General features: G+C 40.3%; 1 protein-coding gene across 18 annotated transcripts in view; it reads left to right on the plus strand.

The window, feature by feature from the left end:
* Positions 1–23,282, plus strand: part of BBX (BBX high mobility group box domain containing) — a 298,089-nt gene that overhangs the window by 179,139 nt on the left and 95,668 nt on the right. For all 18 annotated transcript variants that reach the window (XM_005201322.5, XM_024990118.2, XM_005201330.5 and 15 more), the window contains one exon: positions 20,940–21,110. In XM_005201322.5, the coding sequence (XP_005201379.1) occupies positions 20,949–21,110 (162 nt within the window). In that variant the 5' untranslated portion in view covers positions 20,940–20,948. The remainder of the gene's footprint in view (positions 1–20,939; positions 21,111–23,282) is intronic.

Here is a 23,282-nt window from a genome sequence, read left to right on the forward strand (position 1 = left end):
GTATATTTGGGAAATACTAAGTAAAGCAAGTTTTTCTTAGGAAATACACAACTAACAGTTGGGGTTGGGGGGGAATCACCCAACAAAGTATTTGTCTGGATTCTGTTTTAAATGAACTCAAGGACATTTAATAATACAACCCTTATAAACTACCCAGGTAAGGCAATGATTTAATTTTAATGCAGACACATAGTGCTAATTACAGCAAGGTTAAACTATACTAAGTCACTTTAGTAGTACATGATGCATGTCACTTGAAAAAGAAAATTACAGGTTAAAAGGTGACAAAGATAATCATCATGTTTTACTTCTGAGCCTCTGTTGACCTTCAGAGGACTCAAAAGGAGACTTTTTAGTTTAATCCCACTTTTAAAAATGTTTTACCACGGCAGTATTTATCATTTTCCCAAATTCTAATGGATAAGACATTTTGAATAGCAATGTAGCTTGGCAGCTGGACCGCTTGAGTCTGAATCCTGGTGTCCAATGCACCACTTTTCTATCTGTTACCCTGGGAAGGTTTCCCTCCAAGCTCAGTTGCTTTCTCTGTAAAATGTGGATAATTATGCTTCCTTTTTCATTGAGTTGTTTTGAGGACTAGGTGAACTAACGATTGTAGTTAGAATAGTATCCTGGTCTATGATTAAATTCAGAAAGGAAAAAAAACACACTGTATGCATGAAAATTCTGTTTTCAGTTTTAAACTACAAGTCTTCTTTTATTTACAATAAAAATGTACTTTATGAAGTTGAAAGTAAATTTCTGAATTGAAAGTGTCATTATTGTTTTTGGACTTGGCAGGTAGTGGGTTTAGTGGTTTAGTTGCTAAGTTGTGTCTGACTCTTCGAGTCCCCATGGACTATATAGCCTGCCAGGCCACTCTGTCCATGGGATTTCCCAGGCAACAATACTGGAGTGGCTCACCATTTCCTTCCTCAAGGAATCTTCCTGACTCGGGTCAAACCTGGGTCTCTTGCATCACAGGCTGAGTCTTTGCTGACTGAGCCACCAATGAAGCCCTCCCAGGTGGCGCTAGTTGTAACAAATCCACCTGCAAATGCAGGAGACCTGAGAGATGCAGGTTCCATGCCTGGGTTGGGAAGATCCCCTGGAGGCGGGCATGGCAACCCACTCCAGGATTCCTGCCTGGAGAATCCCATGGACAGAGGAGCCTGGTGGGCTAGAGTCCACAGGAGTGCAAAGAGAGTTGGACACGACTGAAGCGACTGAGCAGGCACACAGGCACATTGTTTCTGTTACACAGCATTCTCTTTGACTTTGTAAATTCTAAATATTAGGTAAAAATATTTAAGTGAATATATGATGACTGGATTTCTATGGCTATAAACCTGTGGTAAGTTTTAGGTAGAAAGTAAATGTTGTAAACGGTCTGGAAGAGAGGTGTTGGACGACTAGTGGCAGTAATTGCCTGCGCTTGGCACAGTTAACAATTTAATACTTTCAGGTGTCAAGGACAGCCCTGTTTGTCTACTGTTAAGGTTTCAGGCACCTCTAATTCCCATTAATCTTTCCATCACCAGGGAGCTCTTCAGTGTTGCAGATAGTTCCCCTCTTGGCCCATGAATGGTTTGGATTTATGTGAAGAGACCCAGGATTTAAAGTCCCAGATTTGGCCACATTTATTACCTGTCTGAGCTGTATATTGTGGTCTTCAGGTTTTCCAGAGTCATAGCGTTTTACTTCAGATTCTCCAGGATTCTGTTACTCTTAATAAATGTGAAAGTAGATCAGAGGTGGTTTAATCCTAACCCTTGTTAGTGATCTGAGTCTCCTGGTATCTGAGAGTTGAACATCTCCATAAGAAGGTTACGTGTGTGTTGTGTGCACACCCGTTTCCCTCTCTTTGTGACCCCATGGTTTGGAGCCCACCAGGTCCTCTGTTCATGGAATTTTCCAGGCAAGAATACTTGAATGGGTTGCCATTTCCTACTCCACAGGATCTTCCCGACCCAGGGATCAAACCCAAGTCTCTTGCATCTCCTGACTGGCAGTTGGGTTCTTTACCTCTGTGCCACCTGGGAAGTATAAAAAAACATACATTCAATTATTTATAAAGTAAAAAAAAAAAATACTAAGGGTTTCCATGGCCTGGATTTGAAGCTATTAGAAATTGACTTTTAAGGGAAAAAAAAAAAAAATTCCTTATGCATTCCCTAAAAAGATGTTGGTAAGTCTTATGTAAGTGTTGGAAAAGTTATTTTTCCTTAATATGGAATTCTAACAAAGCACATGGAAAGTGTTTAAAATGTCAGTAATTAAAAACAATGAAGATACACAAAATTCAAATTTGGGTTCAATTTTCAAATTATAGAGTGCAGTGTTAATTAATGGTAAGAGGGGTGGGCATAGACTATAAGAAAAGCAATGTGGGAAGAATTATACAAAATCACTGTTGGCAGTTTTGAAAAGACTGAGCTCGACAGGTAAGAAATTGTCACCAGTGTAAAGGCTATGTTAGGGGTTGTGAAAGCTGCTTTATTATGTCTTTATCTTCCTGGTAGGAGGTGAGAGAGGGGAATGAAGGCCTTTGTATAGGAGAGGGGAAACTCTGCAGTACGGTCTGGTCTCCACTGGAGACATCAAGGTCAAAATTATAGCAGAGAGAGGTACTGATGTGCCTGCAGGGTCATCTAGACCAAGCTTTTGATGCATGAAGAACTTCTACAGTTTTCCTACTTAATCAGTTGCTAGTTTTGTCCTTAAACAGGTCTGGTATTGAATCTTTCTCTTTTGGTGAGGTGAAAACCAGGGCTAGATGTTCGGCATCCTTATTCTTAATCCTGTACTATTATTGGTCCCATATCTTCTCTATGCAAAAACTCTACAAACAAGAAAAAAATGGATGTGAGAAACATAAAATGTTACTGCACTTTACACGTGTCTGAGGTTGTCATTGACCAGTTTCTGTGTGAATGCCAACAAAGTTCCATCCAGTTCTGTGTTCCCTTAAGCACTGCGTACGTGTGTGCATGCTAAGTCACTGTGTCCAGCTCTTTGCGACCCTAAGGACGGTACCCCGCCAGTCTCCTCTGTCTATGGAATTCTCCAGGTAAGAATTCTGGAGTGTGTTGCCATTTCCTTCTCCAGGGGATCTTCCCAACTCAGGGATCAAACCCACATCTCTTATATTCCCTGCATTGGCAAATGTTGACTTGGAATCAGGAGATCTCCCAAGAGGAGCTTCATACAAGCTGTAGGAGGAATTTGCCTCTCTCTCAAAAACAGATTAGTGGTGGCGGTGGTTTAGTTGCTAAGTTGTGTCCAACTCTTGCGACCCCATGGACTGTAGCCCGCCAGGCTCCTCTATCCATGGGATTCTTCAGGCAAGAATACTGGAGTGGGTTGCCATTTCCTTTTCCAGGGGACCTTTTCAACCCAGGCATCGAATACGAGTCTCCTGCATTGCAGGCAGATTCTTTACCGACTGAGCTACGAGGGAAGCCCCAAGAACAGATTGGTAGTCCACAAATCCGGAGAGCTGGGAGAGTGCTGCAAGCAAAATTCTGTGACTGCTTGATGAGGTTTACTTTCCAGTTTGAGAAATGCTTAATAGAATATAAATAATGTGATATTTACATTGAGAGATGGTGAAGGACAGGGAAGTCTGCCATGCTGCAGTCCATGGGGTCGCAAAGAGTAGAACAGGACTAAGCGACTGAGCAACAGTAACAAATGTGATGTTAACTCTTAGATGGTGGTTTTGGGTACACAACAGACAGTGACAGGTTTATTTATTTTTCCCCTAAAATCAGGGTGATCAAGCATATTTTATTTACTCTGGTTGGTTCTTTTTCAAACACTCACCCAACTTACTTTTATTCCCAAACTGCACATTATCACATATTTTAAAATCCAGTAAATATTGGGACATTATGTAAAGGCCTTTTTTTTGTATTAAATATGCAGTGAATTTTCATTTACTCTTAAAAATATTTGCAAGAACCATAGGAAGAGGTACTCTGCTCTAGGATTACATGGTAGATCTGTTACGTTGCCCATGGAAATGACAAGTTTTCATGGTATGTGTTGGAGAAGGCAGTGGCACCCCACTCCAGTACTCTTGCCTGGAAAATCCTACGCACGGAGGAGCCTGGTGGGCTGCAGTCCATGGGGTTGCTAAGAGTCGGACACGACTGAGCGACTTCACTTTCACTTTCATGCATTGGAGAAGGAAATGGCAACCCACTCCAATGTTCTTGCTTGGAGAATCCCAGGGACGGGGGAGCCTGGTAGGCTGCCGTCCATGGGGTCGCATAGAGTTGGACATGACTGAAGCGACTCAGCAGCAGCAGCAGCAGCATAGTATGTGTTAAACTGTAACCTGCCTATCGTGTTCAGTGGAGAATGCCAAACTGAGCTGAGGAATTATGTTGTTTGTTCCACCCTGGCTCTCAGAATAATTAGATGGAGGTACACGTGCTCTCTGTCAGTAAAGCATATTTGTTTTGAGAGACACAGCACTCATGGACTGTCAGTCATAACTACTTATGAGAGCACTCTGGGAGCTGCAACATCAATATTTACAAAATGCAAAGTGAAGAAAAGTATACTGAGTATTCACAGATACATATGCTTTCTTACTCTGAGTCCCTCCCTTCCCCCAGTGTATAGAGTATGTCTAAATCCATACAAAGAACTGTTTTGAAATATAAATGGAAATTTAGGAATTCTCTAGCTAAGTAAATGCTAAGATACTAAACAAATGCTCAAAAAGGCTTATAAAGTGGCATTACTTCTCCTCTCAAAATAAATGTATTGATTTAAAACTAAAATCAGTGATGCAGTCATGTGGAAGAAAGAACTTATGCTTAGAGATTAAAGCCCAAGCCTTTAGGCTGTGCCCCTCTTTTGCCCCTCCGTGACTTTGGGGAGATTATGTAAATCTCTGCGAGGCTCCTCTTCCTCAGCTGTGAAATGGGCTTACTTGTACCCACTTCACAGGACTGTGTCATATCAGATAAACAGATACAATCTGTAAGTCACAATGTCTTTCATGATTGCGAAGTAGCAGTTAAAGTAACCCGGAAGTTTTTAGAGCAGTACTGAATTTTCTTATTAGAAAATGTATTTACAACTTATTAGTGAAATGTACCTCCAATTTCTTATTATAAAGAGCTTTATTATCAAAATCAAAACAATGTTTTTAGATATGTCAGCAAAATAGCTTTCATCTTTGAAAAAAAGAAGGTGAAAGGAAAAAACAGTGCAGGCATATGACTAGCCCTGTAGCCCCGTGTTGATTATGTGTTCGGCCAATAACTGTTGCTGCCGTGACAAATCACTATATGTGTGAGTGAGAGTGCTCCTTCCTGCCTGCCCTCTCTCCATAATGCTGTCTGTGTAAACATGGAAAGATTTGGTTAGACACTTATTGCAAAGTACTGTGGAGAAATTGTCTTGGTAGAGGTAAGGATCTTGTTTCGATTATAACTAAATTGGAAAATCCCTGCCCTTAATTCAATACTGGGAAGACTGCTTCTCCGTAAAGTCAGCTAATGCCATGCCTTGATATAGAAGAGCTTCTTAAGAGACTTTCCAGGTTTATTTGGAATTTTATTTATAATTTTTTATAGAGGAGTTTTTAATTTCTTTATAGTATAAAACATTGACTTGTATTTAAATAGGATGCTAGAGGATAAAACTTCGACCAGCAGAGGAAGCAAACTTATATGAAAATTAGGTTGTAAAACACCAATACAGTATACTAACGCATATATATGGAATTTAGAAAGATGGTAACAATAACCCTGTGTACGAGACTGCAAAAGAGACACCGATGTATAGATCAGTCTTATGGACTCTGTGGGAGAGGGAGAGGGTGGGGAGATTTGGGAGAATAGCATTGAAACATGTATAATAACATGTATGAAACAAGTCGCCAGTCCAGGTTCGATGCACGGTAACTGGATGCTTGGGGCTGGTGCACCGGGATGACCCAGAGGGAGGGTAGGGGAGGGAGGAGGGTTCAGGATGGGGAACGTGGGTATACCTGTGGCGGATTCATTTCGATATTTGGCAAAATTAATACAATATTTTAAAGTTTAAAAATAAAATAAAATTTAAAAAAAGAAAGAAAAATATTCCAGGATGCCTTAGTAAACCACGTATCTTGTGGGTAATCAGTTCAGTTCAGTTGCTCAGTCGTGTCCAACTCTGAGACCCCATGAACCGCAGCATGGAGTCACCAACTCCCGGAGGCTACCCAAACCCACGTCCATAGAGTTGGTGATGCCATCCAACCATCTCATCCTCTGTCGTCCCCTTCTTCTCCTGCCCTCTATCTTTCCCAGCATCAGGGTCTTTTCAGATGAGTCAGCTCTTTGCATCAGGTGGCCAAAGTATTGGAATTTCAGCTTCAACATCAGTCCGTCCAATGAACACCCTGGACTGTTCTCCTTTAGGATGGACTGGTTGGATCTCCTTGCAGTCCAAGGGACTCTCAAGAGTCTTCTCCAACACCACAGTTCAAAAGCATCAGTTCTTCAGCGCTCAGCATTCTTTACAGTCCAACTCTCACATCAATACATGACCACTGGAAAAACCATAGCTTTGACTAGACGGATCTTTGTTGGCAAAGTAATGTCTCTGCTTTTTAATATGCTGTCTAGGTTGGTCATAACTTTTCTTCCAAGGAGTAAGTGTCTTTTAATTTCATGGATGCAGTCACCATCTGCAGTGATTTTGGAGCCCAGAAAAACAAAGTCAGCCACCGCCGGGGTCCAGCCCCGGTGGATCAAGGGAAATTCAAAGGAGAGACGGCGTCGGCAAATACACTGGCTTTAATTAGATATTAATTAGAGATATAAAGAGTAATAGAATAATAGAATAATAGAATAAGCTCAGTAGGAAAATTCAGTGGAGAAAATAGGCTGAGTAGCTTGGTTTACGTGGGAAACCAATAAAACTTCAAGACAAGAAGCTTGCACCATTTACGTAGGCCGCAGGCATCCTTCCGTTCTCCTGAAGGAGAGGAGACACTGAGGCCTCCCCGGTCGGATCTTCGAAGCCTAGGCAAAATTAATAAGCTTGGCGGGCTCTGCGCTCCAGATGGAAACTCAGTCAGAGTTTGAGAGAGAGACATGGGGAGACCAGTCTTTCGAGGAACTGATCCCATTCTTTATTTTCCAGGGTCTGTTTTTATACACTGAGATGTTATACAAAAGTCATGCGGGGACAGCTGTCCTGACTTTTATTAAAGTCAGGTGCTTCATACAAATGTATACAGAGGTCTTAGGGGTGTTACATCATCTTCTGGCCAGGGGGGCCTGCTGACAATTTATGACCCTCTCCCTGTGACGGCGGTCAGTCAACCAGAACGCTTATTTCTCCAGGGGTGATTATTTTTGAAACAGACGCCACCTTCTGAAGGTACCAGATAAAGTTACATTCCTATAGGGTGAGGGTGTAGTGGGTTTTAATTAAGGAAAGAATTTGCTTAGTCTAAGGTCTAACGTGATTAATATCAAAGGTTAATACTTATTTCTTCTATATATTCATTTATGTGTATAAGGGCAGGGGATGTGGAAACTTAGCAGCAAACATTGGCTCAACAAATGAAAAACCCTTCACCAATACAGTTTCTAATCAGCCCACTATACTTATACTAATAGTTTTCTAACTTCTCTAAGGAACCTGTTTTTTAGAAGAGTTAAAGCATCTCGTGCCTCTCACGGTTGGGAGGCTGTGAGCAATCACATGTGGCTGAACAAGCCTGTCAGGCAGGCTAGAGAACCTTCAGAGGAGTTTGTAGATTGAAACACTCCTATCACGCCCAGGAATTATTATTAACTGGAGCTCTAAGTTAACTCCTTCTCTGAAAGAGGTGGTGGGGGACAGCCCCCCATAAAGTCAGAGGTGTAGGTGAGAGCACAAAGTAGTGAAGTAGGCAGGCTCTGGTTTTGGGGGTAGATGCTCGAGAATTTCCAGGGGACTCCTGAGGCTTGATCCCGCCTTTGCGTATGTTGAGCCTCCTTCCTCATGACCTTTGCCACGGGTGGAGGTCCTCACGCCGGCTCCCGGCAAGCCACTGTTTCCACTGTTTCCCCATCTATCTGCCGTGAAGTGATGGGACTGGATGCCATGATCTTAGTTTTTTGAATGTTGAGCTTTAAGCCAACTTTTTCACTCTCCACTTTAACTTTCATCAAGAGGCTTTTTAGTTCCTCTTCACTTGCTGCCATAAGGGTGGTGTCATCTGCATATCTGAGGTTATTGATATTTCTCCTGGTAATCTTGATTCCAGCTTGTGCTTCTTCTAGCCCAGCGTTTCTCATGATGTACTCTGCATATAAGTTAAATAAGCAGGGTGACAATATACAGCCTTGACACACTCCTTTTCCTATTTGCAACCAGTCTGTTGTTCCATGTCCAGTTCTGACTATTGCTTCCTGACCTGTATACAGGTTTCTCAAGAGGCAGGTCAGGTGGTCTGGTATTCCCATCTCTTTCAGAATTTTCCACAGTTTATTGTGATCCACACAGTCAAAGGCTTTGGCATAGTCAATAAAGCAGAAATAGATGTTTTTCTGGAACTCTCTTGTGGGTAATGCCCATTTGCATACTGTGCATTGAAAGAAAAATGGAAGGAAGAATGAATTTTGGGTCATCCTAAAATGTCTAGCTATTTATATTCTCTCTTTGGTAGTTTTCCAAAGAGGGGGAATAAATAGGCAAATGGTAAAGAAATAGAAACTTATGTTGTTAATTCTATGATCTGAAGAACTTTTTAAAACAAATACCATGGATTTAATACATTTCATGAATAAAGGAAAAGAGTGTTCAGTACTTGGCACTGAAGTCAAAGCAATCAGACCGAGCACACAGAAGGACTGTAACACCCAAAAAAATATAGATGGAATGTTTAATGTTTTGAATAGGGCACTATTATGACTCCGAAGCTGCAAATAAGCACTTTGATATCATGTGTATTAAGTCAGAAAATATTTAAAGAAAAAAATCTCACCAAGTGTGAACCAGGTATAAAACAAATGGTTTTTCTGCTTAATTCTAGTTAAACAGAAACTATAAATGTATCATAACTCCCTGTATATTCTAATTAATTTCCTTGGCAAATGCACAGTCTGATACAAAATCATTTAGTTAATGCATTTTCAAGCACTTTTTATTAATTGCATAATATAGTCAAGGCAGTATTCCAAGCATTTGGGAATATAAAGATAAACAACATCCTACCTTCTTACAGTATGTAATCTGGAAAAAGACAAATTAACTCAGTTCTAGTGTGCCAAAGTGTAAAGCAGATGGGTGTTGCAGAAGCTAGGATAAGCTGCTTCAGTAAACACTACAACTACTAAAATAAGAGCGATTTCTTTCTTTTTAATGTTATGGGAAAATAGTTTTGTAACCATTAAGATGGAGAAATTTTGCTTTATTGAGTGAACTAAATTTAAATGTAACTTAAAATTATTTGCCATCACTTAAGAGTAAAGAATAATAGCTTAGGAAAAAGAGATTTCCGTCTAGAGGTATCGTAGATTGTTGATTCTTAACAGGAACCATTGTTTCTGGTTTTGTTTTTTAAGTTGTAAGTAGAGATCAGGATGGTGAAAGACATCCAGACTAATAAAAAGGTCTGGATTAGTTTAGAATTTTTTTAAGTTAATATAACTGAAAAAAATTTTTTTAACTTTGGTTATTGTGAAAGCGAAAGTCGCTCAGTCGTGTCGACTAGTTTCGGCCCCATGGACTATACGGTTCATGGAATTCATGGAATTCTCCAAGCCAGAATACTGGAGTGGGTAGTTTTTCCCTTCTCCAGGGGATCTTCCCAACCCAGGGATGGAACCCAGGTCTCCTGCATTGCAGGCGGATTCTTTACCATCTGAGCCACAGGTAAGCCCAAAAATACTGGAGTGAGTAGCCGCCTATCCCTTCTTCTGCATTGCAGGCAGATTCTTTACCAACTGAGCTATCAGGGAAGTCCTGATAGAATTTTAATATAAATATTTAAAAGTATTTGTAAAAATACGCATGATCATTCTTACTATTTAAAGAGCTGTATTTAAACTGGTTCATGTAAGATTAGTGTTCAGTGATGGGTACAAGAGAAAAGGGAATAGTAATTATTTCTCTTATGAGGTCAGAATTGTTCATTGAGTCATTTTAACATTTGCTGCCTAGAAGCTAGTATTTCCAAACAAGTAAAATTGTCAGCTGTTCTGATTTGGGAGTTTGAGAATGCTATTTGAACTTGGTATAAGGAATCTCTTGAGATGGAGGGTCACAAGGCAGGAAGGAAGAGCCAGGTATGGTGGGGAAGGAGCGGAAAAGAAGCAGGGGCAAATGAGAAGCAATAAAGGTGACAGGAAGAGACTTCAGGGAGCAAACCTGAGACTGCACTGAACGAGTGGGCTCAAGTTCATACCATGACTGTCAAAGCCAGGAGGGATATAACAAGGGAAATACGCCGTTTCACTGGGGGATATTGAGTGTAGGGTGTTGTGGGACAACTAAGAAGCACCTCTCTCTCAGACTGGTAAGGGCCAGTGGGAGCTGATGTGAGATCCAGGCTCTGGCCTGAAGCAGGCCTACTAGCCTCACGGCAGGGAGCAGTCGTGCAGATGCTAAGAGGTGAGTTCCAGGTGATAGCATGTTGCTCATTGTAGGTAGAACTTTAAGAGTGAGAATGGAGCAAAGAAACATGAGCCTTAAAACTAAGTAGGGGTGAAGTCAGGAAGAATCTTATGTGCTGTATGAAGGCAGAGGTTTGCATGTCTTCCTTAGTACATTGCTGCTGCTGCTGCTGCTGCTGCTGCTAAGTCGCTTCAGTCATGTCCGAACTCTGTGCGACCCCATAGATGGCAGCCCACCAAGCTTCCCTGTCCCTGGGATTCTCCAGGCAAGAACACTGGAGTGGGTTGCCATTTCCTTCTCCAATGCATGAAAGTGAGAAGTGAAAGTGAAGTCACTCAGTTGTATCCAACTCTAGCGACGCCATGGACTGCAGCCCACCAGGCTCCTCCATCCATGGGATTTTCCAGGCAAGAGTACTGGAGTGGGGTGCCATTGCCTTCTCCGTGAGTACATTGAGGGACTGCTGAAGAGATTTCATATGGAGGAGAAGGGCATGAGCACGTATTTGTAGTGTGGAGAATTCAAGTCAGCACAACCATAAATAGGAAGACCAGACTGCTGAGCCAGCGTGGGGAATGGAGAGGAGCAGACTATATATTAGGCAGTAGAAGGGACAGAACATGGTGAGAGATTAGGTATTGGCACTAGAAGCCAGTTGCAGTGATTGGAATTGGTGAGGAAGTAGAAAAGATGTGCATATTTTCCAGATGTTTCTGTGAAAAGAAGGAATGTCCAGTTTCTGTGCACCATGCGGGCTCTGGCAAGTCCCCCATGGATATAATGGAGACAATGTGTTTTCTCTGAGAGTCTAGAAATTAAATATGCAAGCGTGAATCATAGTGAGGTGGAGAAGGAAGCCAGAGCCTGTGGCACAGTTGGAATCAGCTGTGAGTGCTTTCTAGGAAATTAATCCTGGATTTTAGAACCGAGAAGATTAGGAAACAAGTCAGTAAATGAAGTGCAAGGTGGAGCCTGTGAACAACGTTAGTACCTAGGGCCAGTTCTTCTTGGCTGCTAGTTCCGTGGCTTGTGGTTAGGCAGTCTCCTGGCCTGACGGCTGGAGGGCAGTTTGTACCATAATAGAGGACTAGCTAAAGGAGGAGGATTCAGAGAGGGCTTTAGACTTGAAATTGTGTCCAGGCCAAAAGAGAAGGTTTTTACTGGGAGCAACTGGTGATAGTTCATCAGTACTTCATCAAACTGAACATCTAATGGTCCAGGGGAGCAGGAAAGATGAGAAGCACAGGCTGGGAGGGAGAGAAGGAGCCGGCCTTGAAATTCTGCCTTTGAGAAAAAGTAGAAGAAAAGAAGTTTTGAAATTGGTAGGCAGGGTGGAACTTTGGGAGGGTCCACATATGCCTTCCTGTTAACCAGGAGGCAAAGGCATTTCTTAGAATGACTAGGATTTTGCTGGGAAGGACCGTATGGAGAAGCTTGGGCTCTGAGGACAGAAGCCCTAGGCTTAAATCCTGGCTCTGCCACATGCTGGCAGAATGGCCTTGGACATGTTGTTTAAGCTTTGTCATTCCCAGTTGCTCCCTATATAAAATGTGACCATTATAGTTCTTTCTCCAAGAGGTATATGGAATGTTACAGAAATTAATTCATATAAAGTGTTTAGCGGTTGTTTAGTTGCTCAGTCATGTCCAGCTCCTTGCAGCCCCATGGACTGCAGCATGCCAGGCTTCCCTGTCCATTACTAACTCCCAGAGCTTTCTCAAATTCATGTCTATCGAGTCAGTGATGCCAGCCAACCATCTCATCCTCTGTCATGCCCTTCTCCTCCTGCCTTCAACCTTTTTCAACATCAGGGTCTTTTCTAAGGAGTCAATTCTTCGCATCAGGTAGCCAAAGTATTGGAGTTTCAGCTTCAGCATCAGTCCTTCCAATGAATATTCAGGACTGATTTCCTTTAGGATTGACTGGTTTGATCTCCTTGCAGTCCAAGGGACTCTCAAGAGTCTTCTCCAACACTGTAGTTCAAAAGCATCAATTCTTCAGCACTCAGCTTTCTTTATGGTCCAACTCTCACATCCATACATGACCACTGGAGAAACCGTAGCTTTGATTGTGTGGGCCTTTTTCAGCAAAATGCTATCTCTGCTTTTCAATACACTATCTAGGTTTGTCATAGCTTTCCTTCCAAGGAGCAGGCATCTTTAAATTTCATGGCTGTAGTCACCATCCACAGTTATTTTGGAGCCCAAGAAAATAAAAGTCTGTCACTGTTTCCACTTTTTCCCCTTCTGTTTGCCATAAAGTGGTGGGACTGGATGCCATGATCTTAGTTTTCTGAATGTTGAGTTTTAAGCTTTCACTGTTATCAAGAAGGTCTTTTAGTTCCTCTTTACTTTATGCCATTAGAGTGCTATCATCTGCGTATCTGAGGTTGTTGATGTTTCTCCCAGCAATCTTGATTCCTACTTGTGGTTCATCCAGCCTGGCATTTCACATGATGTTCTGGCACATAGGAAGCAAAATATATACAAGCATTTTATATATATGTAAATGTTTTATGCGTGTATATATATATATAAATAACTATTCTCCTCATTATCAATGTAGTTTGGGAAGGAACCAATAATTTATTAATCTGTGGGCCCTGTGGGATTGGATAAGACTAAGACAAGTAAAGATTATGAATGAGCACTGAGGATCAACCTGAGACTGGAAACTTTTTGTAGTAGTGTCAGACCCTGGGAATAGCCAGCAACCTGGGGATAGACTGGGAAAGAAAAATGATTGGATCAGTTCAGAATTGAGGTTAATTAGCAGACCAGGTATGAAAGGAAAAGAGTACTAGTGAGGGGAAGGTGCTATGATATTGTTTTGAGAGCATAATGATAGTCATTGACCAGAGAATGGGATAAAGCTACGAAAAAAATGTCTTCAGTGTTGACAGCTGTTTGGAAGTGACTTGGATTTCATTTTATTACATCTCCTTGTCAGTTTTCTGTTTCTCTTCTCTCTTCCCTCTCCTCCCGAGCAACCCTCTGGGTTCTTATTTTTCCTTCTCTGCATGTTTTCCTTTCAAGCCTTGTGTCTCTTATGCCTCTTAGCAAAACAATGCAAAGAAAAAGCATAATGTGAAAGCAGAAGGGTATTGTTTCTGTGTTCACTTCCTCAGGTACTCCTGTCTAGCACAGGGACGTTTGCTCTGACAGATCCTGAAAAAAGGCATCTGGCATGTTTTTTACCCTCCAGGGTCGCTGGGAGGAATTCATATGGAGTCATTATACATGTATTATATGGGAAAACGATGGTTGTTTTATAGTCACGTTTCAAAAAATATGGCACAGACATTAAATGTGAGCGGTCAAAAATGGTGCTCAGGAAGGAGAGAGACAGGAGCTGAGCAAATAACAATAGCTCCTTAGAAATGAGAGTTCAGAGGGACTTGCATAGGAAGTGAGAATGGGTGTGTGGGGTACAGTGTGCAGGCCTGGGAGAGCTGAGGAAGCACAGGGCAGGTGTGGGGAGACAGGACGACACCTGCCTGCCAGCGGAATGGAGGCAGCAGAGATGGTGATGAAATGAGAGGTAAGGCTGGGCACCTAACTGCCACAGTGCATAGCTCAGCATGTGATCAATAAATACATGTTTAGCTGTGTGGAGAATAAATGAGGAAGAGGCTCCCATCGGCTTTGTTTTGTACATCAGATTCTTGTCAATGTGATAATTATGCCCTGACCATGTAATAAATGGATTAAAAAAAACACCCATGTTCATTTAGAAACTAAAAAGGGCAAATGTGTTATGCTAGACCTGTTGAAGACTAGGAATTTGGTGATTTTATGGTGAAGAACATAAATGCCAAAGGAAAGCAGAAAGTTGGGCTTTGGCGGAGAGGGCAGTGTGATGGGAAACACGTTCAAGCCTGTTACTGAATTCTCTGTGTAAATCGCTTTTCTTCCCTCAGCTGCTTCTTTTGGTGCCTTATCTCTTTCAAGGTAGCTGTTGTCTCTATCTGTAGCCTAGAGCAGCATGCATTTTGAGAACCATGTTAAGCTCTCCTAAGGCTATAAATGTCACGAAGTGTAAGTATTAAAGATCTTAGAACACATATTCCTTCACGAAGGGGGGGGTCAGGGACCAGAACTGCCAGTGTAGCTAAGCCATTATTTGAATAGTTGCTGTCTTATTAGTATTCATGAAGAGCATGTAGATAACATCTTGACAGAGTTAAAATTTCAACTTGAAGAGCTACTGCTTTTCAATAAGGAGTGCATTAAAAGACACTCTTTGCATGAATAGAGTGACTGAATTGCTTCTACAATGAGAGTATTACTTTATTGAATGAGTTAGTTTTCATTTAATCTGTCTACAGTTTAGAATTTCCATTAGAATTACAATAAATAATGATTAGCACTTGTAGAACTTTAATCTTCAAAGAGTTTTAAAGTTAGTCTAATGTAACTGTCACTTGTAGTTATCAGAGATGTAAGCTTGCTCTTCTGCTCTGAACCTTGAAAGTATGTACCTTCCACCCCCTAGAGTGCCCTTTAGGTAGTTCCATGGCTCATAAGCTATTTGTCCTATAGAAAATGCCCAGTGAGTCAACAGATGGAAGGCTTTATATTGGAGCTTTGTCCTAGGTAAGTGTTTGGGCTCTTGAGTTAAGCTTCCTCGTTCTCGAGCCAGCTCCTCTGCTGCCAACTGTGTGACCCTAGACAAATGGCTTAACCCTCAGCTTTTTCAACTGGATTGCATAGTGGTTAGTACTTGCCTGAATGGTTCTTACAAAGATTAAATGAGATAGTGAATATCAAGTATGAAGCAAATAGTATTAATAAATATTAGTTGTATATTAGTATTATTTTAAAAATTATCCTTAGGAACACTTCATTTTGGGAAATTGTTTTATGTGGTTGTCAGGTGAGGAAATTACAAGCCATTAATACCCTTTTCAGAAACTGCTAATACCAGCCTCAGTTTGAGGCCCTGGGACAAAAAAGGAAGAAACCAAGACACCTTCCCATTAGAAATTCACAACCAACTGGGGGGAGGGTGGAGATAACTGAAATACCATGATAAGTGCTTGACCAAAAAAGTCAAGTACAATCACAGCTCAAGAGCAAAGAGCAATGAATTTTGACTTAAGGTTTTCACAGAAAGCTTTAGAAGGGAAGTGAATGTGACCTGGGCCTTGGTAGAAGCACAAGTCAGAAAATGGAAGAATTTTAGGAAGTGAGCATGGCTTCCAAGTTGGGGTGTCTGCCAGTGTCTGTGTCAGGTGGATCCCTGAAAGAATGGAGGCAAGGAGCATTTTGAAAGGAGCAACACTCTCGGAAGAGTTGTTTAAGCAGGTCACCCTAACTCATGGGGAAGCGCTAGAACTACTGCTTTATCACTATTTCTTGGGGCTGATTTTCTCTGTAGGCCCGAGATGGCTCTGAAGCTTTGCAGGCTCAGCTAGACCCAGGAGAGTGTTTACTTATAAATAGAATATGTGGCTGTCCAACAATGAGATTTCATAGGCCTCCCTCAACTTCCCCTATCTCATTTGGTCTGAGTTTCCATTAATATGATTTGAATGGAGTTTTATTGGACATTCAGGAAACAGTTTAAACTCTAAAATACCCCTGTGACACAGTTACATTTACACAGTGTTTTGAAAGCCAAAATTTACTGATTGCCCAAGTAGAGAGACAAAAGGATAGAAAGACTAGAGGATCTTATAGAATTTATGACTGTGCCAAGGGTCTGTTTCTGACTGTATATCACTCATACAAAAGAACAGAAACTTACCATCTTTCTTTTTCAGTTTCTGAGGCTGGAGATGAAAGAACATGGACCACTGTTGAATGGGAGTCCTCTGTGTTCTCTCTCCAACAGCATCTTAGGCTGCGTTACAGTGAGCCCTTACTGTCTGTTGAACCCATACTCTAAAAAGCCTGTGGATGTCAGGAGGGTTTACCACTGTGGAGTGGGAACTGTCTTGGTGCCAGGCTGTGTGCTGGGTGTTACATGAAAAGTGTTCTCACAGTAGAGCTGTTAACATAGTTTTAATGTGAGGAGAGACTAGCAAGATAAACAGCTTTACAGTGAGCAGTTAGTGGTATAGGCAGGATTCTGAATGAGGCCTTTAGGCGTCAGTGTCCATGGTTTTCTCTTGTTAAATGTGGTGTTCACTCTATACTGTTTCTTTTATGATATTTATTCCTTAAATTTCTCATGAAGTTTGATCTCAGTAAAGGTCTTCTATGAATGGCCTTGCTGCATTTGAAAAACATAGTTCAATGAAGTTTTTCCTAATGTATCACCAAGTTGATTTACATTTGGTTTAGTCTTATTAGTATCTAGGGCAACTCTTCCTGGCAAAGAAAAGGGTACACATGGGTTGGTTTATATTTATAAGATAAATATTATTCAGTACAGTCCACTTTTGAATGCTGGGGTTATATAACTATACAGTCACCTACCTGTATCTATGGCTCTCTGATCAGTAGATTCAACCAGCAATTGATCATGTAGTAATATAGTCTGTTTTTACTGAAAAAGTTTCATGTGTAAGTGGACATTCTCAGTTCAAACCTGAGTTGTTCAAAACCCAACTGTATTTTGGATAGGGACCTTCAGCCTCCATCATTTGATCTCAGCAGCCTAATTTTATGATATTGATTCTTTCAAGTACAGAGTCCACTGATAGTAAAAATAACCTGAAATTGCCATGTAGAAAGGAAGAAGGACCCCTTTTGAATAAAGTCCCCCAGTTGCTTCATTCATTACCTGTAGATTGCTAGCTTAATTTGCTCTTTTACCAGAACAAGAAACCAAACTTTATAATGTGTGGGATTTTTAGTGGCAAAATAGTTACGAAGGTAGGTCTCTGTTACTGTCAAAAAGTAACGATTTTCCCTCCTCCTGTCTGTTGAAATAAGATAAGTAATATGCTTAAGTCTCAAAATTATGCCTTCTTTGCCCTTATTTTTTCTCAGATGTTTTTCTTCACCTTTTCTTTCTTCTCTTTCTCTTTACTTCTGAATGATAATCAGGAGCTCCCCCACCCCTACCCATTGTGGACACGTTTGCCTTCTTTCAACAGTTTGAAAATAGATCCATGGTGATTTAAAAAGTAATAGATAACTATAAGTTATTAAAGTGTCCAATTTATAGTTGGGGTATTTCATGGTCATTAGATCAGACATACTTTTCTTGACTATTTTGTCCCAAGTTTGCTGTCTTCAGTTCACTTATTTTATTCATGCTAAAAATATCTATCTTCCTCCTGTTTTGTTCTAGACTTTGTGCTAGTTGTCACTCTTTTTTCCCCCACAGCCCAGGTAGTCAGTCGATGGTTCTCCTAACAGAACATTGCCACCTAGGCCTGCGTTTACTGTTATATGTAGTTATCAGACCTCCTTTTTTTTTCACTCAAGAAAGAATATCTGAATTCACAGGAATGAAAGAGAAGGTGCTAATTTTGAAGCCATTCTAGTGTATAAATAGTGAATTATCACCATAATTTAGCATGGAGTTTCATATGGTTGCTTACAGCAGCCCTCACAACTAACCGATCTTGATGTTCTGATAAGCCAGATGCTTCTGGGTGTATAAAGTTAACTAGTCTTGGATCATCAAGGAGAAGCTTAGTGATGAAGGTAGGATGTACCCACATAATTGTAATTCAAGAGAAAATGTGGTTGGTGTCATTAGCAATATAGGATCTTTTTATTGTTTTCATGAGGGTGGAGAGATTAATGTGGGGAGCATCAGAGAGGAGATACGGTATCATAGTGGCCTGGCAGCCTTGTGGAAAGAAGCGGAGCAGTGGTGGGAGGAGGTTAATGTGGTTATTTTGAACCCCAAAGCCACGTATACCTTCCATTCATTTGATTCTTGACATTTTGTATTCTGTTTGAAATTGAAATTACACATAAATATATACAAAGGCACATACTCTAAAACACATTCATGCATAATTAAATAGCATAATCAAAATCATTGAATCTAAATGATATATTTTTCTCTAGTCACTGGCAATCACTTTGACCTCTCCAGTTGATAACAGCTTGCCTGACTTAAAATTTCCTGCTGATTTCTTTTACTTATTTAAAAAACGTGTTATATCATAAAATATTGGGTATTAAAACCCAGTATGGGTTTAATTACTACTCAAGCATCTCATCCTGAAGTGATTAGTGAGCCACAAAAATAACTGTTTCCTCTTCTCTCTGTACAGCACTGATATTTTTGGAAATTGGGTTGCCTATGCCAAGTTTTTTTTGTAGATTGACTGGGAATTGTTAACTGGTCTATCAGTTCAAAGAAATTGTTGTTCCTTTATTAAAAACATAGCAGATAACTAATTCCATTTAGAGTTCTCAATCACTTCTACTCTTGAGGCAGCCACATGAATCATGTAATTGCTTCAGATGCTCAGCAGAAGTTTCTTGCTAAGGAAACCACAGGAACATGTTCTTCTCCCCTCCTCACCCCCCCCCCTTTTTTTTGACTAGACACAGCTTTTAATAATAAGATTTTGTCTGAATGAAGATTAAAAAATTATTAAAATGAAGATTTTATTGATACGTAATCTTAATGCCTATCAATCATGAAATAATTGAGAAAATTTCAATACATTCTTATTTTGAAATAGTATATGGTTATTAAAAATGAGGATGATCAAACTTAAAGCAAGAAATTTTCAGCTTAGACACTTTAAGTGGCTGTGTTTACTATTATATTTGTATTTAGAAGAAGGTACAGAATGATATTATCCATTAAGATATTAGAATTGGTCAAAGGATGGGAAAACAAAGGGGAAGATTATTAACAGAAGACAGACCAGAAATGGACTTATATACATGGAATGGGGGAAAGCAGGAGGATTTAATAAATGGTTTGAAATAGTTGGTTAGGTATTTTGGGGAGAAAAAATAAGCTCAATCCCCACCTCACTCCTTTGTCAGAATGAATTCCAGATTGATTAGTTATTTACATTTTTTAAAATAATGAAGTCTTGTAAGTTCTAGAAGGAAACATTAGTGAATGTTTTTTGATTTTGAAGTGAAGACCTAAATATGACCCTCAAACCCAAAAACAATTAAGGAAGGAAGATAAAAAATTGCCTATATCATATTGTTTTGAAGACTTGAGAACTAGATGAATCTTGAAACTGTATGTTCATGGATCCTAATGTTAGCAACTTAGCATTAAAAGTTTATTGATAACACTCTGCAAGCATTTGGATCAATGCAAATTTAAACTGACCAGAAAGGCCACCACTGTGTGATTTTTGGCAACTACATTTAAGTTTGTAGTCATCAGCATGAACCATTTAAACTGATGGTATTTAACTGTATTATGTGAATTTTCACATCAGTATGTATAAAGAGTAATTTATTTATCAATATTATTTCAAATGAATGAATGAGAAATATTAAATAATTATGGGAAAGCATGTAAGAAACTGTGTAGTTTAACTTTGGGCTGGGCATAATGGAGAAGGTACTTTTTTTTTTTTTGCTATTTTCACCTTTACAATATGAATATGTAGTTGTTTCACTCAGAAAAAAAATTTTTTTAAGTCATTGAAAAATATTTTAGAATTTAGGTTTCTGAAAGATTTTGTCAGATTCATAGTTATTTCAGACAATCATCTATTAGGGGAAAGAAGTCTAGAGAGTGAAACTTACTACAGGTTTGCAGTGCATATGTAATAGGGAGAGGCACGGAGATTGGTGACTTGTATCACAAGTGAGTGCTCATCCCACTGAGTGACTTCATATATGGACGGGATCCTTGGAGGCCGCATGCAGTTAGTTTTTGAAAAGTGTATGTCATCTTATGAAATAGTTTTATTTTAAATCTAAAACATTTGATTCTTACAAAGCATTCGTTTTACTTAATACTTCTAAGATTTATCATAGTATAGAATGTGAAATTCATATAAATTATTATGAAAAAATAGGAGCTATCAGAGAATGTAGAGAGACCTACATCTGGGAGGATCTCTACTCTCCTGGGAGGAATCTTTCACATTACTCTAGTGGAAGACTCTGAGAAACACTATCCTGGTAAATATGAACAGGTGACAATAACTTATCATCATCTTAACACTTTATTTGGGTTTTGAGTTCTGAAATTATAAAGTGGAAGGAAGAAGATTTCAGAAAAGGAAAAGGCAAATTTTATTAGCAATTTAGCCCACTAAAATGAATGTTTGATTATGTTAACTTAGAGTTCTTACTGAATCCAGTAAATGCCTGAGCTGGTAGATATTTTAATCATTAAAACTATAATCCAGTTAAAGTTAAGGAAGCTAAATAAACTAGTTTTAATCAAATTTACTTTGATTTCTCTTTCTCTTTTGACTACCACAGGTCACAGTAATGAAAGGCAGTAATAGAAATAAAGATCATTCAGCAGAAGGAGAAGGGACTGGAAAACGACCAAAGCGAAAGTGTCTTCAGTGGCATCCATTGCTAGCAAAGAAACTCCTTGACTTTTCAGAAGAGGAAGAAGAGGAAGACGAAGAGGAGGATATTGATAAGGTAATTTCTCTGTTTATTGTAGTAGTTTTAAGTTTGAACATTCATTCAGAAACTGCAGTGAACACGTGTGGTACAGTGAATGTGTTTCTAGGAGTCTGTATAACTTGAATTCTACTTAACTACTTTATCTACAGTTTCATCCCAAATGTTGATGACTCTTAAAGTATCTATACTTCCTAATAATTTAGACTGAAGCAGATCCTTCTTAATTAGTATTTCTCTCAATTAGCTAATGATTTGCAGGCAATAGTCAAATGAAGTGAGTTCATAAAATTTGATATGTTCACCTTGCACCCACCTGTTGCTCTTCTGGCCTCTCTTTCCTCCTGCCCAGCCCAGCTGTGCCACTACAGGCAGGTTCAGAGCTGTTCAGGCCCTCATCCTTGAGGCCCTCAGAGCATCTGGGTGCTGCCACCCCTCTCAGTCCCCCTCCTCTGGTCTCACACTGGAGCAGCCAGCTCTTGCTTAGAAAGTTACACAATGATGCAGGTGACTAGAAAGCCACACATTCCTTCAGATCTTGGCATGACTGCTTCCTCATCTTTTACCTCCCCAGGGATGTCCCTCACACCCAAGTCTTCCCCGTCTGAGGAATTTGTCCCCTTGAACTTCTTTCTGTTTGCTATGTATACTTGTTTATGTCTGTCTTCCCAGACTAGTGTATAACTTTGGTAGAGCAGGGGTCTTCCCCTTCCTGTTGTCTTCTCCTTCCTTAAAGCCCAGAATGGTGATTGGTGCAGAGTAGATTTTGAACAGCTCATTGGGCTTCCCTGGTGGCTCAGATGTTTAAGAATCTGCCTGCATGAAGGACACCTGGGTTCGATCCCTGGGTTGGGAAGATCCCCTGGGGGAGGGCATGGCAACCTACTCCAGTTTTCTTGCCTGGAGAATCCCCATGGACAGAGGAGCCTGGTGGGCTACAGTCCATGGGGTCGTAAAGAGTTGGACATGATTGAGCGACCTTCACTTTCACCTTTCATGGTCAGTGGAAGAATAAATGAGTACATATTTTGTGTCACTACAAATATTATAAACATTCTTCAATATCCACTCAGTCTTTTGTCCTAGGCTTGGGTCAACTCCCTTCTTTGCTCTGTTTATCAGGAATTACAAACATTTTTCCTGTTGTGCAGACATCTTCTCTGGATACTGTTTATGGTCTCCTCACTGCTGCACTTTTCTTCTCTTTCACAGAGAAAATAGAGGCCACCAAAAATGCCTCCTTCAGCTTTCTCCACTCAGCTTACTCTTATCTCGGTCCTTATCCATCTTTTCCTTTCCTTTTTCAGAGAAACGGTGTCACTCTTCCTATTTGAGGAAATTGCCAAGTGTATGCTCATGCCTAATTTGATCTTTCTCATGCATTTGCACCTATTGATGACTTGGTTCTTGAAGCTGTCTCCTATGTCCACGACAGCACTCACTGTTATTTCTGTTCCTACCTTCCCAACTATACCTTTCTGGTTTCTTCCATTTGTTGTCCATCCATTATTTAACCCTCAAATATTGATGTTCTCTGAGCCTCTTATCTTAATTTCTGTCTGCATCCTGGACCTTTCCCCTAAATTCTGGACTTGTATTTCTGACTATTTACTTGACATATCCACTTTAAATATCGAGTCAGAATCTCAGATTGAATGTGTTCAAAATGAAGCTTTCACTGTTCTTCTCCAAACCCCATCCTCCGGCATCTTTCTTTCCTTTCTCAGTAAATGGCAATTCCAGCTGTGTCAGATTGGTCAGACCTGACACCTTGTTTGTTTTCTTTTGCTCAAGTCTCTGGTCTGTCCATCAGCAGCTTTTCAACTGTGCTTTCAAAAGGTCTTCACCAGTTGACCCTTCCTTAGCAGTGTCACTGCTACCACCTTGCTCCAAGCTACCACCAGCGCTGGTGCAGATTGCTATATTCTGCCTCTCTCTCCCTAGTTCTTGCCCTTCTAAAGTCTGTTCTCAATAAAGCAGCCAGAGAGATCCTTCCAGAGTGACAGGTTGATTGTACTACTTTTCAGCTTCATGAGGATGGGGATTCTGTATGGTCACTGCTCTGTCGGTATCACCTGAAACGGTGGCTGCTCCGTATCACATGCCCAGTAAACAGTTATTTAGTAAAAGAATGAAGTCATTGAGTCCTCTTCTCTTTTTAGTCTACAATCAAGAGATCTCACCCATACT

The sequence above is a fragment of the Bos taurus genome, chromosome 1 (assembly GCF_002263795.3).
Source record: "Bos taurus isolate L1 Dominette 01449 registration number 42190680 breed Hereford chromosome 1, ARS-UCD2.0, whole genome shotgun sequence".
Taxonomy (NCBI): Eukaryota; Metazoa; Chordata; class Mammalia; order Artiodactyla; family Bovidae; genus Bos; species Bos taurus.